The 16,397-nt window shown below is 37.3% G+C and overlaps 2 protein-coding genes and 1 long non-coding RNA gene across 9 annotated transcripts; 2 read left to right on the top strand and 1 right to left on the bottom strand.

The window, feature by feature from the left end:
• Positions 1-1,878: 1,878 nt before the first annotated feature.
• LOC113307810 lies at positions 1,879-5,181 on the top strand. Of its 5 annotated transcripts, XR_003339344.1 has the most exons (4): positions 1,879-2,272; positions 2,437-2,639; positions 3,387-3,476; positions 3,835-5,181. It is a non-coding gene; the product is annotated as an uncharacterized LOC113307810 (long non-coding RNA). The 5 variants fall into 5 exon arrangements; XR_003339341.1 differs by having other exon boundaries at positions 1,879-2,639; positions 3,615-5,181; XR_003339342.1 differs by having other exon boundaries at positions 1,879-2,639; positions 3,660-5,181.
• Positions 5,182-6,635: 1,454 nt separating this feature from the next.
• On the top strand, positions 6,636-8,804 carry LOC113308333 (protein PHYTOCHROME KINASE SUBSTRATE 1-like). Its single transcript, XM_026556807.1, has one exon. It carries the CDS (start codon positions 7,025-7,027, stop codon positions 8,522-8,524), a length of 1,500 nt encoding a protein of 499 aa, XP_026412592.1. The 5' UTR covers positions 6,636-7,024; the 3' UTR covers positions 8,525-8,804.
• A 493-nt stretch (positions 8,805-9,297) lies between these two features.
• On the bottom strand, positions 9,298-13,362 carry LOC113309452 (pentatricopeptide repeat-containing protein At1g06143-like). Of its 3 annotated transcripts, none has more exons than XM_026557877.1 (6): positions 11,644-13,362; positions 11,232-11,449; positions 11,040-11,138; positions 10,103-10,298; positions 9,862-10,018; positions 9,298-9,781 (listed from the first exon to the last, which is right to left on the bottom strand). In XM_026557877.1, the coding sequence occupies exon 1, from the start codon at positions 13,349-13,351 to the stop codon at positions 11,657-11,659; it is 1,695 nt and encodes a 564-aa protein (XP_026413662.1). In that variant the 5' UTR covers positions 13,352-13,362; the 3' UTR covers positions 9,298-9,781; positions 9,862-10,018; positions 10,103-10,298; positions 11,040-11,138; positions 11,232-11,449; positions 11,644-11,656. The 3 variants fall into 3 exon arrangements, with proteins under 3 accessions (XP_026413662.1, XP_026413661.1, XP_026413660.1); XM_026557876.1 differs by having other exon boundaries at positions 10,852-11,138; XM_026557875.1 differs by having other exon boundaries at positions 10,103-11,138.
• Positions 13,363-16,397: the final 3,035 nt, after the last annotated feature.

The raw sequence follows: 16,397 nt of genomic DNA on the forward strand, positions 1-16,397 counted from the left end.
TGGTACGATATTACCCTCGCCACCAACCCAACCACCTCCATCGACACCGAGCCAATCAACTCCACGAGACGAGAAGCTTAAGGCTCCAATGTGCCACATCCAACAAAAGAGACGACCAATTGATGATAAGCCACCACTTATTAAGAAAGCTACTTGGAATAACTACCTCCATACATTAGAGAGTACGTCATATCCACCGACGACGTCCTTTAGGATGGTAATTGCAGTTTTCACGTTGTCATACAACAACTAGGGCCCTTCACTCAAGCCAAGCTATATAATGGGTGTGCAATCAATTATGTTCGTCAAAGGTTGTTAGCAAAACTAAAGGAGAACCCGACATTTTACAAGACAATATTGTACGATGGAGATATATAGTAGTCTCACCGAATAGTTTATTAGTGAAAATAACGAGGGTATCCGGGTACACCACAATCTTTTTGTTTCAACCTATAAGTCTGATACCTTGAGTGATCATTGATAAAGTCGAGACAATACAACTTCAATATATTCATTTGATAATAGTTACGGTTCAAAACCGATTTACTATGTTGTAGACTGGCAATAGTGATAGAATGTGGGAATCCAACTCAAAACCAATTAGCAATAATTGGAGTGGTCCCTTCAGCCGAACCATTACTGACCGACAAAAGTACCTTTTCTTGTTAAAATAATATGGATTTTTTTTTATTTACAATAGTGACAGAATGTGGGCATCCAACTCAAAACCAATTAGCAATAATTGGAGTGGTCCCTTCAACTATACGAAGAATCTAGAAAAGGGATTTGGTTTATGTGGGATTAAGGACTACTATCCTAAACATACCCCTCCACGTGTAGGGCGTGAGTTTGGAGCCCCTAGATCATGTAGAGGCTAGCTCCCTACACGGTGGGGCACGAGTTTGGGGCCTCTAAGTCGTGGGAGAAACAAATGTAAATATAACTGTTGGGCTTACTGTAACTGTCGGGCTTACTATACCTTCTAGATCTTTTTTCCAATTTGTCGAGCTCGGTCCAGGATCGTATCATCATTTTCAGGTTTGTTTCATCATTCCCCGAAAGGGTTCATCACTCCCACGTGTTTTGGGGTTTTTCATTGGTGGAGAATCAATCTTCTACAACATTTTTCAGGTTAGTCGAGCCCGGTTCAGGGTCGTTACACCACTTTCAGGTTCGTCGATCCTGGTTCAGGATCGTCACATCCATTTTCAGGATCGTCGAATCATTTATCCTCCCTACCAAGGAGATGTGTTCAGGGGTAAATATGATTTTCAATAGGTGAGATAACTGCCACCTAATATTTAACTGGATGAAAACTGTTACATGAAGAAAAAAAAACTGTCAAAAAAATGTTACTTTATAAAATTTGTAAAAAACGGGGATACTTCAGAAGTTTCACTTTTCAAACAGGGGTATTTTATAAAATATCCCTTTTTATTACAACTTTGATTTTCAACTAGAATTCAAAATTTAATTATTGGTTTCAATTTATTATAATTAAACGAATTCATTATATGTGGAAAAAAATACTAAAACAAATCATATCTCATTGAAATATATATATATATATATATATATTCAATAATAGCTTTGATTTTAACTAAATTTTCTTTATATCTAAATAGTCTCATTGAAGTTTTTATACATTATTGGGCCGACGGAACGAAGCGAGAAAGGACTTTTATATGGTCACTTTGTTGTGAAATCTAAATCTAAGTGATCAATTTAACAAAAAAGATTGGAAATGGTCCATGCTGAAAAATCAAAAATGCCCTCTTGTAGCTGGATTTTTGGACAAACTGAGCTAAGGGTCGCGGGATCGAATCCTGACCGCCTCTATTTTTTTTTCCTTCCTTTTTCCTTCTCCTTCGTGCTTCTTCCTTCTCCTTCATTGTTTTTTCTACTTCGTCCCCAAACTCACAGAGAAACTCTCGTCCCCAAACTCAACAGACATACTTCAACAGAGAAACGTCACCTCCACCATCACCGTCGCCGCAACCAGATTTATTTTCTCTTTCAAGTTAATTCCCCTCTTAAGATTGAAATTGGGAAATTTCAGTGACCTAATTTGAGGTTCTATTGATGAAGATGGTGGTTCAATTGATGATAAATTAGGTTGTTTTCATCTTCTTCAATAGGGTTTCAATTGGTTTTCATCTTCTTCAATAGGGTTTCAATAGAGAATTGAGTCGAGATAAAACTCAAATCGGTTCATTCAAAATCAAATCAGGGTTTCAGAATTACTCAATTCAATCAGGTCGCGGGTTCAAAGGTTAGTTGCTCAATTAACCTTGATTCATTTTGTCTGATGAAGGTATGTGTTAGATTTCCCAATTTCAATCTACTGCAAAACCGGGAAATTTCCCAATTTCTCTTTGCTGTTTACTGATATTCCAGCTCTTTGCTTGATTTATTTTGTATTTTTGATATTCATAGTGTTCCTGTTTGATGGTTGTCCTGTGTGCAAGTGAATGAATCTATTGAAGTGTAAGAATACTTAAGTGGTTGTGAGATATCTGACTGCTTATATGTGTAATTTGGGTGAATACATGTCAAAGCATCCTGTAAAAGAGAAGCATGGGAATCTCACCCTGACAGTTTTCCTGCAAATGAAAAGTTCTGGGACTAAGTTTAAATTGGTAAGTAATTGAACTGAACCTTCTCTTATGCTAATTCTTCAGGTTAATCATGATTAGATCCTTATTTGGTTGCATTACAATAACAATTTGATTTACTACTTGACAGAAAACGATGTCCAATTGCTAAGTGTTTTTTTTTTTTTTGGCAAGAATTCAACTGCTAAGTTTGTGAATCTTAATTGTTAGAATAATTGTATGTGAAACAAACATACTTAGATAAGATGGTGAATGCGTGTTTCTGTAAGGGGAAATTTGGCAGCAATAGCTTGTGTGAAGGAGAAAAACATAAGTAGAGAACAATGTAGAAAGAAAATAAAACATCCTTTAAAGTGACATGGTAGCTCTGTAACTGTATTCAAAACGGTCCTATCACTATCCATTGACAGATTAATGCAAGCTACCTTGACCATCCATCTTTTCTGGTTACTACTAATCTGCTTTTTGTGATTTGACTATCACTTGGCATCACCAAAGTAGATGTTTGTTTTCCTCCATTAATTCTAAATGATAATGGAGATGAGCAAGATTGTAATATATCATCATAGTTGTTAATGTCTCACTGTGCCTAGTCAAATAAAATTCCCTTGTTAAGAAAACGGCGATGTGAAGATGTAACTAAATAAAACTCCCACTTTAGAGAGGGGGAAAATGTGAGTTTCTGTATTAGCGTTATATTCGTGTTATTTTAAGATTCTTTCTTTTAGAGAACCAGTCTAGGGAACTTACTTTCATTCTACTATTATATAGGAGGCACTGCAAAGGAGAACTCTAGCATATACTGCTGCTATGCAGCTCCGAAGAAGCATCTATCACTGATTCCATCATCAGGAGTTTAAGGTAAACAACTGAAGATAAAATACTATATGTATTTTTCCATATGACTGGTTCTATCATATTTGTCCTTCTAAAATTAGCTCTTTTTCATATTTCTTTTGTTGTCACGACATGTTCTCGGACCTCTATTCTTCATTTAAGATTGCTCCAATTCCAACTACCATTTCCTATCAATTTATGAACCAGTAGGTTTAATTGGCAGCGTGTAGCTTCCTTCGATAGATGATGTGCAGGAGGTTGACTCAAAGATAGTTGTTTAATGATGAAAAATACTTCAGACAGAAAGTATCACTTTTTGACCTAGATGAATGTTAGGACAGGTGACATGACTATAATGGTGCTGGTGGATCGATGTTCACAGGTGGTTGCTGTATATGAATGAAGTGAAGGAGCTTGGGCTGGTAGTTAAGCTGAATTGCAGGCGTTGTTGGTGGTAGTGAGCTGGTGTTGTGTAGAGGAAGGAGCTAATGATGTTGTTGTTAGTTGAGCTGAACTGCGGAGATGGAGCTGGCGAAGAATGGTACAGCTATGAAGTGTTCCAGGGAAGAATGACAGATTGCAGTTTGAACACATGACTGAGAAAGACTTGGGGGTTGTCTGTGTTGTATGTTTGAGCACAAGAGCAAGGACCTGATATGTTGTTGGATTTGAGTTGCAGCTACTGTTTGGTTTGACTGCAGGTGAATGAGAGTGGTGTATGAACTGTAACAGATGGAAGAATGGCTTGACTGAATGAAGGAACGAGTAGATGAATTTTTAGTTTGCAGTTGTAGTTGATGTTACAGGGAATGGTGCTGAAGAGACGGAGATTGAGCTGCAACAGGGGACAAAGAAGATAATTAAGAAGCAGTGGAGGAGTACGTGGTACTGTGGACAGTATGGAGTGATTTAAAAAGGGAATTGCAGTTGGAAATTGGTGACAAGATTGAATGCAGAACTGAAGCTGCATATGGTGGAAGTGAGCGCCAGCATGGATGGAATTGAAGCAGTGAAGCGCCACAATGGTGCAACATAAAGCAACACACAGCTCTGGCCTGTGCAAGAAGCAACGGCCTGCAACACCTCAAGCTATGACCATTCAGACGAGTCAGTTAACTGAAGCTGACTCACATTATGAGTCAGACCGTGACTCACTGAGTTGAACCCACTGTATCGGTCTGAGTTTGACCGAGTTCTGTTGACTCGCTGAGGTGACTCGTTTGACCCACTGGTTTGACTTTACCGGATACCTGAACTGTTTTCGGGCCAACTGTCGGCCGAATCCCGGTCAACTGAACTGTTTTCGGGCCAACTGTCGGCCGAATCCCGGTCAACTTTTGGGACTACTTGTGGTATTTCTGTATTTCTCTTATGGATCGACTAATTACATAACACATCATGCAACCATATTTTGGTTCATGGAGCGATTAATTTTTCGTTTTTGAAAAACTGATACTTTCACATTCCCTTTCAGGAAAAGTGGTACTATCACTCCGTTTCAGGAAAAGTGGTACTATCACCCCGTTTTAGGAAAAGTGATACTTTCAATTTGTTTCAGAAAAAGTGATACTTTCACCTCGTTTCAGAAAAAATGATACTTTTCTGAAATGGGGTGAAAATTTCACTTTTTCTAAAACGAGGCATAGTGGTGTCGTTTCGTCAAGTTCTTCAGTCGGCATTTCCACCGTGACAACAGTTGTACTAGTAATACGATGGAAAGTTGGTTATACATTATTCTGGTTTTTATTGATTTTTTTGGTACCTGCACTAGATTATTTTGTTATTTTGTTTTCTTTTTTTGTTTTTTTATAACGTCAAACCAAAAGCAACTGTCTAGACTTGGTTTTTCCGGTTTTTTAATATTTCTGTGTTTTGTCGGTTTAAACAAATTCGGTCAAGGTTGAAAACCGAACGGCAGTCCTAATACGGAGGTTCTAGATTAGGGGTTGGATGTGGGACTATTATCCTCAACAAATAGCTGCTCAATTAGTAAACTAAATCAAAGAAGTTGGGCTTTGGAATTAGATGGCCAAATCAAAGGAGCTGCAAACTATCCTCGATAAATTGTCAGCAGCTTTTTGACATCTGGAGTCATGTTTTCAATATGGTTAAGAATGGAGTTCCATAGTTAATTGCAGGCAAAGGGACATTCTTCTATGTGGTGATTGATAAGAGAATGTTAGAGTGCAGTTATCAACAAACAAAAAAAGTCTTCGGATGTTATTAAATATGCTTTAATGAATGAATTGTTTAAGCTCAATAATACAAGAGCGATTTACTCACAAAATCAATCCCATTAGACGGAAAATCTATTGTATGAAATAGAAATGAATGGATAATAAAGACGGGGATAGAGCCAAGCCATGTGCACAATGGGGTCAAGGAGTAATGCTCAAAAGTTTTTTCCTTCAGAAAAATATAAGCAGTGGCAAATGAAATGTAGATGAACCATGAATGCCATGAAAATGAGGAAGAAACCTTTCACAATCTAGTCCGCAGCAGAGAAGAATGAAACGAATTGGCATTACTGGAATGAAAGCTCTAATGCATACAAAAGCCATCAGTATTAGTCGTCAAGTACAACTTGATTGAGTTTAAGTCTATGGAACAAGGAGGCTTTTGGTGCAATCTTGGACCACCTTGGAGAGAAAGACATCAGCTGGAATGTAATCTTGAGGAAGTAAATCGTCTGTATTACTACGTGGAACAAAGACGACCAAGCCTTGAAATAACAATGCGATTAAACGTGGTTGGCCTGAGAAGTAGCCTGTCACCAATCAAAACAGTAAACAGCTTGAAGTAGGATATGGAATTAGAATGTTTCAAAAACTGAGTTCCTAGCAGTACTAATTGAGTAAACATAACGCTAAATGTGCGCTAAATCTGTAGTTGTTGTGTTCAGCTAGAGACCATTCTAGCTCTTGGTTTTGATTGTAAACTTTTTTGACTTTTTTGTGTTGTCAATTTTAACCTATCTTCAACACCAAAATAATGGTAGATACACAAGTTGAGTGTGAGCAGCAAATTGAGGGAAACCAACTAACTTATTACATGAAAGATAGAATTGTCAAAATCTGATCCACAACCTATGGACCCATGCAATTAGTATTGTTCCCATCCGCAGGCAGGTCTTTATATATTGAACACCTTCTCAAGAACTCCACTATAAGCCAAAACCACTGTTGCAAATTGCAAACATTCTCATTCTTTCTCTCCTTTTCATCTTCTAAAAACTTCTTAGATTTACTCCTCCCACTATTTCTTTTCTTGGGTCTCTTTTGTTCTTCATCATTTCTTGTTTTTCATTTGAATAAACCAATTTTTCCTTCTCTTGTGGGTCTCTTTTTCTTCTTCTTCACTCCAGTTTGGAATCTTTTCCTTGTTTTTCTCCCTTGTTTCAAGCATACACTAAAGACTCTCAATGTTGTACTCATAGCTAGTTCACAAGTAAACTCATAAAAAAAATTGTCATTCCTACAAGATATGAAGTCACATTGAAGTCTTCTCACCCAATCCGATTCGCTGTGTTTTCTTCGATCTTCAAAGAATTTTCTTTCTCTTGAAACAATTCCATGGCAACAGTTACTATACCACCAGCTTGCAAAGCAACTTTATCCTTCCAAAACAGTAATCCGGAACTTCGTGATCCGTCATTCTCTTCTTATCTTAGTAATGCTGCTGAGGAACCTTTCGTGCTAAAACTTTCTGAGGCAAGCTCCAAACCAGATACCAAGAGCATTAGTATTCCTCGAGAACCTATATATCAAGTAAATGCAGGCAGGAAGAAGAGTGAAGATGGTGAAATCGGCATTTTCGGTGCTGAAAAATACTTTGATGGTGTAATGGATGTGGATAAGACTAGAACCAAAGAGAATGGTGCAAGGAAAAATCATAACATGAAAGGAGAAAAAATGAATTTACGCCGCGGTCCCAAATCTAAGTATGGAACTCCAAGTACATGTTCAGAGTTGAGTTCAAACAGCCAAAAAGCATTATTAAGAACTCCCAGTCGTCTAGACAGGTCGAACAGCAAGAATATTTTTGCGGCACTTGGTTGCAACTGCTATTGTTCTGACAAGAAATCTGTTGATGTCGATGAAAGCATTGGAGATTACAATAATAATGATCCGCCAAGCTTCTTTGAAAACAAACGATCTAATTCTACTAAAGCCAACAGCAAAGCTTTAAGAAAACTACCAATGAAAGTTGAGCAGCAACCAATTGGTTTTGCACAAAGAATACAAACTTCACCAGAGTGGTTTAAGGAAGAACTTCCGTCTCAGAAGTTCGATAAGTTGGGTCTTCAGTTTAACAAACAAGAGTTTCTTCCTCTACCAAATTTGAATGCTGGAGTACTGGAGAATGTCGTAAACTTTGGAAGCAAGGATGTGAAAGAAGAGCACAAAGAAGAAAATAAACCACGAAAATCTTTGGATGTGTTCAGGGCTCCTATCTTCAGCAAGGAAGAATTGGCGCTGAACCTGCAAAGCAAGTTAACTCTGTTGAACTGGGATGACAGTTGTCCAAAAGCAGAGAGAATTCCAGCAGTGCTGACACGCATCGAAATGGACGACGACACTGCCAGTGATACAAGTTCTGACCTATTCGAGATCAAGAACTTATCTGGGAACCTTAACAACCCGTTTTTCCAGTCTAGTCAAGAATCAGAGGATGAATCTACTTGTATGTCTCCCACTACATGTTACGAACCTAGCGAAGCGAGTATTGAGTGGAGTGTTGTCACTGCGAGTGCTGCTAATCTTTCAGTAGTTTCTTATTCTGGTGAGCAAATGCCAGTAACTGAAACCAAAACCCCGAACGCGTCAACAAAGAATGTCATACGCAAGGAGGTGCCAAAACGTTCGCTGATAGGATGTAAGAGTAGCAAAGCCGTGAAGGTGGTGACAGATGCACATCGCATTCCTAATAGACTGAACTCTGAGAAACAGATGCAACATACGACTAGGTTTCAAGCTGAGAGTGTTAAGGTGAAGGAGTCCGACTCTGTAAGCCAGCAACATTCTACTCTGCCACGGTCTGCGCGTGTTTCACATTCTATGTACATGAACTAGGCATATTATCTATTTCTCGCCATCACCGGATTCAGGAGTTCATGTGATTTTATTGTATGTCTGAATGGTGAAACCCCATTCTTACCTTCCAGTTAAACTGTCTGTACTTTTGTGTATTGTTTTTGCTCTAGACAAGTCAGTAGTGTTTTCCAACATTAAATTTGAGCCCACCAAATATAGGTGGTATAGCTTGGTACTGAAAGTTATGATATTCATCTAAGAGTTTCTACCACCATGTGAAGAAATTTCTGTCTATCAAAATTTAAATTTCAGCCACAAATCAAGTTGATCTGATGGAATGCGACATTCTAATGGACCCATTCACTGTTAAATGCAAAAAAAAAAAATCTTATTTATTCTGATCAAAGAATTTTAAGAAGTCTATTTTCTGGGTCAGGATCTCATGAAGAATATGTGTTGTTCACCTTCCAACCAAATGTCAGCAATGTCAGACTATTTACACCTTGTAGGCCCTTACTAACAGACAAAAACTGCCTTTCCCTTCAAAAACCATAAAAGCTTTTGCCGACAATAGCTGTTCAACTAGTGATATAGTTTGGCGTTTGCAAATTACAGATCTCTTGTCCTGCTTATGTACGTAATTGGGGTTTGAATTCTGAACAGTGTTTTTGAGATGCCTAAGGATGGAAGTCCATAATTCATTGCAGACAAAATGACATTCTTCTAAGTTGTGGTTAATAAGAGAATCATCAACAGACAAAAACAGTCTTTGAATGTTATTAGTTATGGTTTTAATGAGTAAATCATTGTCATTCACTAACAAAACCAGTATTGAATGGATAATAAAGAGGGGGAGAGGGCCAATCCATGTGCACAATGGGGTCAAGTAGTAATACTGTACAGTTGTTTTCTTATACAAAAATAAGTTGTGAAAAGTGAAAGGTAGATGAACCATGAATGCAATGAAAATGAGGAAGAAACCTTTCACAATCTAGTCTAGCTAAGCAGAAGCAGCTAGAGAAGAATGAAAGGAATTGGCGTTACTGAAATGAAAGCTCTTAAAGCATATCAAAGCCACCAATATTAGTCGTGAAGTAGATCGACGTACTTGATTGAGTTGAAGTCTATGGACAAGGAGGTTTTCAGCAAATCTTGGACCATTTTGGAGAGAAAGACGTTGTATCGATGATCTGCTGTCATGTAATCCTGAGGATGTAAATCGTGGTACGTGGAACAAACAAGACGAGCCTTTGAACTATTACGGCCGGGATAACGATGAGATTGAACGTGATTAGCCTGTCATCAATCAGAGCAGTAAACAACAACAAGTAGGATATGGAATTATAATGTTTCAAAAGTTGAGTTCTTAGCAGTACCAATTGAGTAGAAAAACCTGGCTCAAGTATCATTTTCTATTGCAGTCATGTAGACCACCTATCTTGCATTTGCTCATACAGGCAACTGTCAGCCAGGAGTCATTTCCATGTAGCTTAGGGGTTTTCCCTTAACTTCCATGGGTCGAGTCTCAAGAACCTGCACAAAGTTAACATTCCGACTTGTTATCCATCAAGATTTCAGCATGACATCAAAAAGAAAATTGTGATTCTTTCTTCTGACCTTGTTTTACTGACAAGGTCACAAAAACTGTCTCCTCTGTTTAAGAATAAATGTTTTGCCTTGTGCATCTGCTGCAGTGGTGCTTTACCTAGATCTTTGCACCTGAAATACAGCATTTTTTGGGCCAAAATTGACACCCAAGTTCTTTTTCCAGGTGCATGGTATTATATGATATATCTCAAGATTCATGAATCGGCTGAAACAAAACAGTCTGACTAAGTAATGGACTATTGCTTAACAACCTTAAAAACCCAACGCAACATTAAATGAACAATTGAACTACAATCAATGAACACAATGTCAAAAACAGAGTATCAGGGGAGAGACTGTAACTCCAAATGCATAATTCTTTCTTCAGAAGGATCCTTACTCCATGACAAAGTTTCCTTTCTATATGTACTTTCTTGAATACTAGTTACTACATTTGCAGATGATTTCAGATGAAATATTATATGAGGAAAAACACAAAATTTTCACCAATCAAAAGATCTGAATGTCCAAAGTTTTCTATAACCACTCTTGTATGTTTATAACCAGGTTGATGTGGTTTCATATACTGATTAGCTAGAATGAAGTTTCTTATGTAACTAGTAAAAAATTTCCACCAGAAATGTATGTTGTATGAAGCATCAATCTCTCTGGATGTATCAAATATGTGTTACTACCGCTTGAATAAAACCAGATAAACATATTTTCCTAAGGTGTGCAAACCCGGACATTGGAAGTCTCAGTAAACTTCGTTTGTTTACCCATTGATGCATTGCTGAACTTATGTTGCTGTGCCAGAATGCATTACCAAAAATGCTTGAGATTACTTCACATTCATCCACTGGGATAAGAGAAAGTCCCATCTTGCCTAATGATGATATAGTGAGCTTAAAAAACATCGATGAGTTCGTGCAACAAAGCGATGCAATATGGAATGCAGAGACATAACCTCCCAAGAGAGCAATATGAATTGCTAATCCTCCAGCACAATGAGCAACTACATCAACTTTTACTGAATTTCCATGAAGCTCAAGTATCTGCGAGATCGCTGCAATATAAACAGCCAATGATGTTAGATTTTGTCATCGCAATTCAGTATGATGGTAAATTCATTCTGGAAAATCTAAGACAAATATTTTACCAGCAGCAATGTCAAACTTCCCAATGTCTTCAATTGTGAAATCATTTAACGGATGAATTGGATGTAATCTTGTTTGAAGTTTCTAATTACATCTTTTGGTTCAGTTGGTAACCAGAAACTATCAGTGGATGTACCCTAGAACAGGGTTTCTCTGCTTCCCTTGATTCTGAGAGAACGTTCACACTTTCATCGTCTACAGCTGATAGTGCACCCATCCACTGGATAATTTACAGAAAGTACCCAAAGCAAAACTAGTTAACAGTACATTACAAGAAAGAATTTGATGTTAGCAAGATTAGTTTACTATTTGACTTGCCTGTTTTTATGTTATGAAGATCACTGGGAGGATAAAGTTTCTGCTTTAATTCTGATGAAGGTAATAAGCATCTAATTTGGGTAGGAAAATGCTAACCTCATTTGGCCATCTAGTCAGCCAACACTTCACAAACTTCATCCGACAAAGGATGGGATTTATCACAAGCTACAAACTCTTCAACCCTGCCGTCTATTTCAATTGAACTTGAACCAGGAAATTTCTTTTGAACTCCTTGTTCTTTCATCATCCCCCTAATTTTTTCAGCTTCACTCCATTGATTTGCTTCCACATACATACTAATTAGAAGACCATAAAACCCACTGTTATCTGGTTCCAAAGATAACAATTTTTCTGCCGCAACTTTAGCAATTTCTAGGTTTCCATGGAGTTTACACCCACCAAGAATCGCAGCCCATATCACATAATTTGGTTCAAACTTCATACTTCTAACTAGAATCAATGCATCTTCAATCAACCCAGCTTTGCTTAGAAGATCAATGACACAACCATAATGTTCAATACTAGGAGATATTGAATAATCTTGAGTCATGCTTAGGAAAATTGCACGTGCTTCTTCTACTAAACCAGAATGAGTACAAGCACTAAGAACACTAATAAAGGTAACCTCATTAGGTTTAATTTTCTCCTTTTCCATTCTCCTAAACATATCCAGTGCAGCTTCGCCATATCCATGAACCGCAAGCCCTTCAATGATAGAATTCCAGCAATACAGATTCTTCTCTCGTAACTTGAAGAATATCACTAAGGATCTGTCTAAATTTCCACACTTCGAATACATATCAATCAATGCTGAACCAATATAAACGTCAAGACTGAATCCATTATTCATTACGTAACGATGTAATTCGTTTCCTAATTCAAGAGCTCCTATATGTGCACAAGCCGAAATAACAGTAGCCATCGTCACTTCATCTGGCCTAAACCCTGCATTTTTCATATCTTGGAATACTTGTATTGCTTCCCTACACCTTTTGTTCCACGCATAGCAAGTGATCATTGTTGTCCATGATATAAGATCCCTCGCTGGCATTTGGCCAAACAAACTGGCAGCAGAGTCAACCTCCCCTAACTTCGAATAACCATCGATCAATGTATTCCACGAAGCCGTATTCCTTTCTGGCATCTCATCAAACAATTTCCTTGCAGAACTCAAATCTCCTATTCGGACATAAACTTTAATCATACTAGTCCATGCAACAACATCTCTTTCAGTCATTTCATCAAACACATTCTGAGAATCACTAATCCTGTGCAAACTTAAATAAAAACCGATCAATCCAGTTTGTACAAACATATGAGATGAAAACCCAGTCTTCCATATCTGACTATGAACTGCTTCTCCATACTTAACAGATTGCAATAAACTACAAGCTTTTATCAAAGCCGAAAAAGTAAAACTAGTCTGCAAAACCTGATTTTTCAACATCTTTAAGTACAACTCTAACGCTAAAATAGGCGAAGAACACTGATTATAAGTTCTTAACAACGCATTGTATACAAAGGTATTTGGTTCTTCCATTTGATCAAAAGCTAAAGTAGCAAAATCTATTCGATCAAATGTCGCACAGGCACTAATGAATTGGTTAACTAAGAAACAATCTTGATGAACACTAGTTTTTATCATTGAAGCATAGATAGGTTCTAAAACATACTGATTTGAGCAATTCCTAAGGTGAGTTTCGATTTGATGAAATGGGTTGGGTCTTGATGTTGTTAGTATTGAAGTGGAAAAGGAGTGAACCAAGAACTTGGTTACATTTCTTCTGACACTAAAGCTTATCATTGTAGACGAGAAACAGAGTGAAGGTCTAACACTGAAAGTCTGACATCGTTAAATTTTCTTCTTCTTTTTTGATCATGACAAAAGGCCTGACCGCTGGCACGACCTAACCAGATGGGCCTGGTATCACTACCAAGCCCAACCTCCTAACTCCCTTGAATGCCTACCGTTCAACCATCATTTATGAGATCATTGAGATGAGAAAATCCATCTCCAATGGATTAGTATCGTTTTCTGAGATCAAAATTTGAAATTTCAACTTCTCTGATAGAATCTCTTTGTCAGAAATGATTAATCATTTTTTTTTTCAATCATTAGGGAATTAATGTTTCTGCAATTGAAAAATGTAATTTCTAGTTTGTTGGAGAAGTCATTTTTAAACGAATTTCTTTCAAAACTTTAAATTATAGCCTGTTCAGAATCTTCTTTCTTTCTCATTCATTAAGATTATTAAATTTTATTCTCTGTTGTTCTAATCGTAGCAGTTAATGTAATTCATATCTTCCTCACTAACCTAACCCACTACATTATCCCCATTATCATCATCAACTGCCACGTTAACTGATTACAACTGCTAGTATAACTGAACCTTTTTATCAGTTCTTCACGAACTTCTTTATAAACCTTTTGGTTATTCTACCAGAGCATTTTCTCAACTCATATTTTCATCATGTCTTCAAATCAAGAAAACTTTGAATCAAACCTTCATAATGACCTCCTTCAAAACTTTGCAAATCTCATGGCCCAAGAACAAACTTCATCCAACATCTACATCAACACTTACTTCCTTGGATCGAAACTGAATCACAATATGTGTTTGGTTTTCAAAATTATTACCAACAAATCCCTACAAATTACCGTTGTGAGAGAGATACTTCAAAAATTATGGAAAACTAACCATGCCTTCTACATATCTGTATTCACTGATGACACCTTTTTAATAAAGTTTGAATCTCGTGCGGATATTGAGATGATAACGGATGGAATACCTTGGATCATCAAGGAAGATCTACATGTTTTACAAAGATGCATTCTGGGAAAACTGCCAAGTGATTACAAGTTTGAAACTGTGGAGTTTGGTCTACAAATTCACGGCCTGCCGGTAGAAAATCTGAGTGCCATGTTTGTTCATGAATTTATTTCTCAGATTGGTGAAATCCGTCCAATCCCGGTATATGAAGCAACAACTTGGGGAAAATTTTCTAGAACAAAAACTCACATCAATCTTAACCGTCGTCTTCCTCAGGAAATTGCATTCCCCTTACCAAATAACCCAAAGTATGAAGTAACTATCAAATATGAGCGACTGCCAAAGTTTTGCATCTTCTGCGGTTTCATTGGTCATTTGATATTGCCCAAAGGTTAATGATTACAAGGATTTTATCTTTCAGAATCACCCAGAATATCTTCATCAACAAGCCATGGATATGATTAAGCATGTTTATCATCCATCGATCAATGTATCTGCTAAGTCCCAAAATAAAGAAATTCCAGAATTTAAAGACATATACATTGATGGCGAATCACCTGTATCTGAATCAAGAAAGAATTATTTCTCCTCTTCGAGACAAGATCGTTTCATCTCATCTACCTCAAGGGGTTCAACCTTCTCTAATACTGATAAAAGATATGAAAGAACCAATTTGATTATTGGTTATCAATGAGAATGTCGTGTTAGATCTGAAATCATTGATCCTAATAATAATGGCTATCGTGGAAGTCTGAATGTCAATGCTGGTGCTATGCAGGGTTCTTCTGTCATGGAGGAACTACAAGTAGAAGAAAATCACATGAATATGTTGATGTCGAGAGGTAAGCAGATCATAGGTGATAACACAAGCAACAATTCTTCAATGGAAAGAAACCTCAACATCCCTGGTCCGTTGACTCTAGCTGAGCACGATCAAATTGTTACTGAAAGTCCAATTTGTCTCAATCCTATTGTAGCATATGCGAAAAATCATCCAGTGGGGGAATGAAAAAAGTTGTTGCTAAGCCAAAACCTTCTTCCGGTCCTTATCTGAATGATCGAAAGATACAAGCTAGGTCTCAGGGACAATCTTCTGTGATCCTTACTGAAGGAAATTATGGTGTACAAAGCTCTAAAAGAGGTCAAGATGATGACTATATTAGGAAGAATTCTCCTCAACCCAAAATTCAGATAAAATCTTCTTCAAAAAAATCAACTGATAATGTTGATCTTCTCTTGGAATTGTTGGGGTTTGGGGAATATCCCAACAATTAGGACACTTCATCCATTCCTCAGAGGTACTTCTCCATCCATTCTGTTTTTATCTGAAACTAAAATGTCAGAGTCAGTATCTACTACAACAATCAGACAGTTTGGGTTTGAAAATCATTGTATAGTTTTTTCAATAGGTAGAAGTGGTGGTTTACGGCTATTATGGAAAGAAGGAATAAACATTGAGATAATTTCCCGATCTTCAAATTTGATTCACGCTAAAGTTCAAAATGGTGAATTCAATAATCCTTGGCATTTATTTTGCATATATGGCCCGCTTGTTTCGTGTCAAAGAGATGCTTTTTGGTCGTCTTTAACAAATTATGTGCAGAACTTTGAAGGATGCAAGAGCTTTATTGGTGACTTTAATGCAATTGTATATGGTCAAGAAAAATATGGAGGGATGTCGGTTCTTAATTCATCTATATTTGCTTTTAATGAATTCATTCATAAAAACCATTTTTTGGGTTTAGGTTTCTCAAGACCAGCTTATACTTGGATTAATGGTAGAGCTTTAGAGAGTCTCATTAGACAGCGTCTAGACAGAGACTTGGAAAATCCGGAATGGTGTATTGCTTTTCATTGTGCTGTTATACTGCATTTACCGAGAATTTCCAGTGATCATGCGCCAATTTTTTCAAATACTTCAAGAAGCATCCCTAGAACTCAACCAAATTACAAATTTGAAGCTTATTGGATTACGCATCCTGAATTCCTGGATAAGGTTGGGGAATGCTGGAGTGAAGATGAACATGAGGATATCTTTTCGAAACTGAGAAAACTTGGAGTATTCTTATCTGATTGGAG

This window comes from Papaver somniferum, chromosome 9 (genome assembly GCF_003573695.1).
Source record: "Papaver somniferum cultivar HN1 chromosome 9, ASM357369v1, whole genome shotgun sequence".
Lineage (NCBI taxonomy): Eukaryota > Viridiplantae > Streptophyta > Magnoliopsida > Ranunculales > Papaveraceae > Papaver > Papaver somniferum.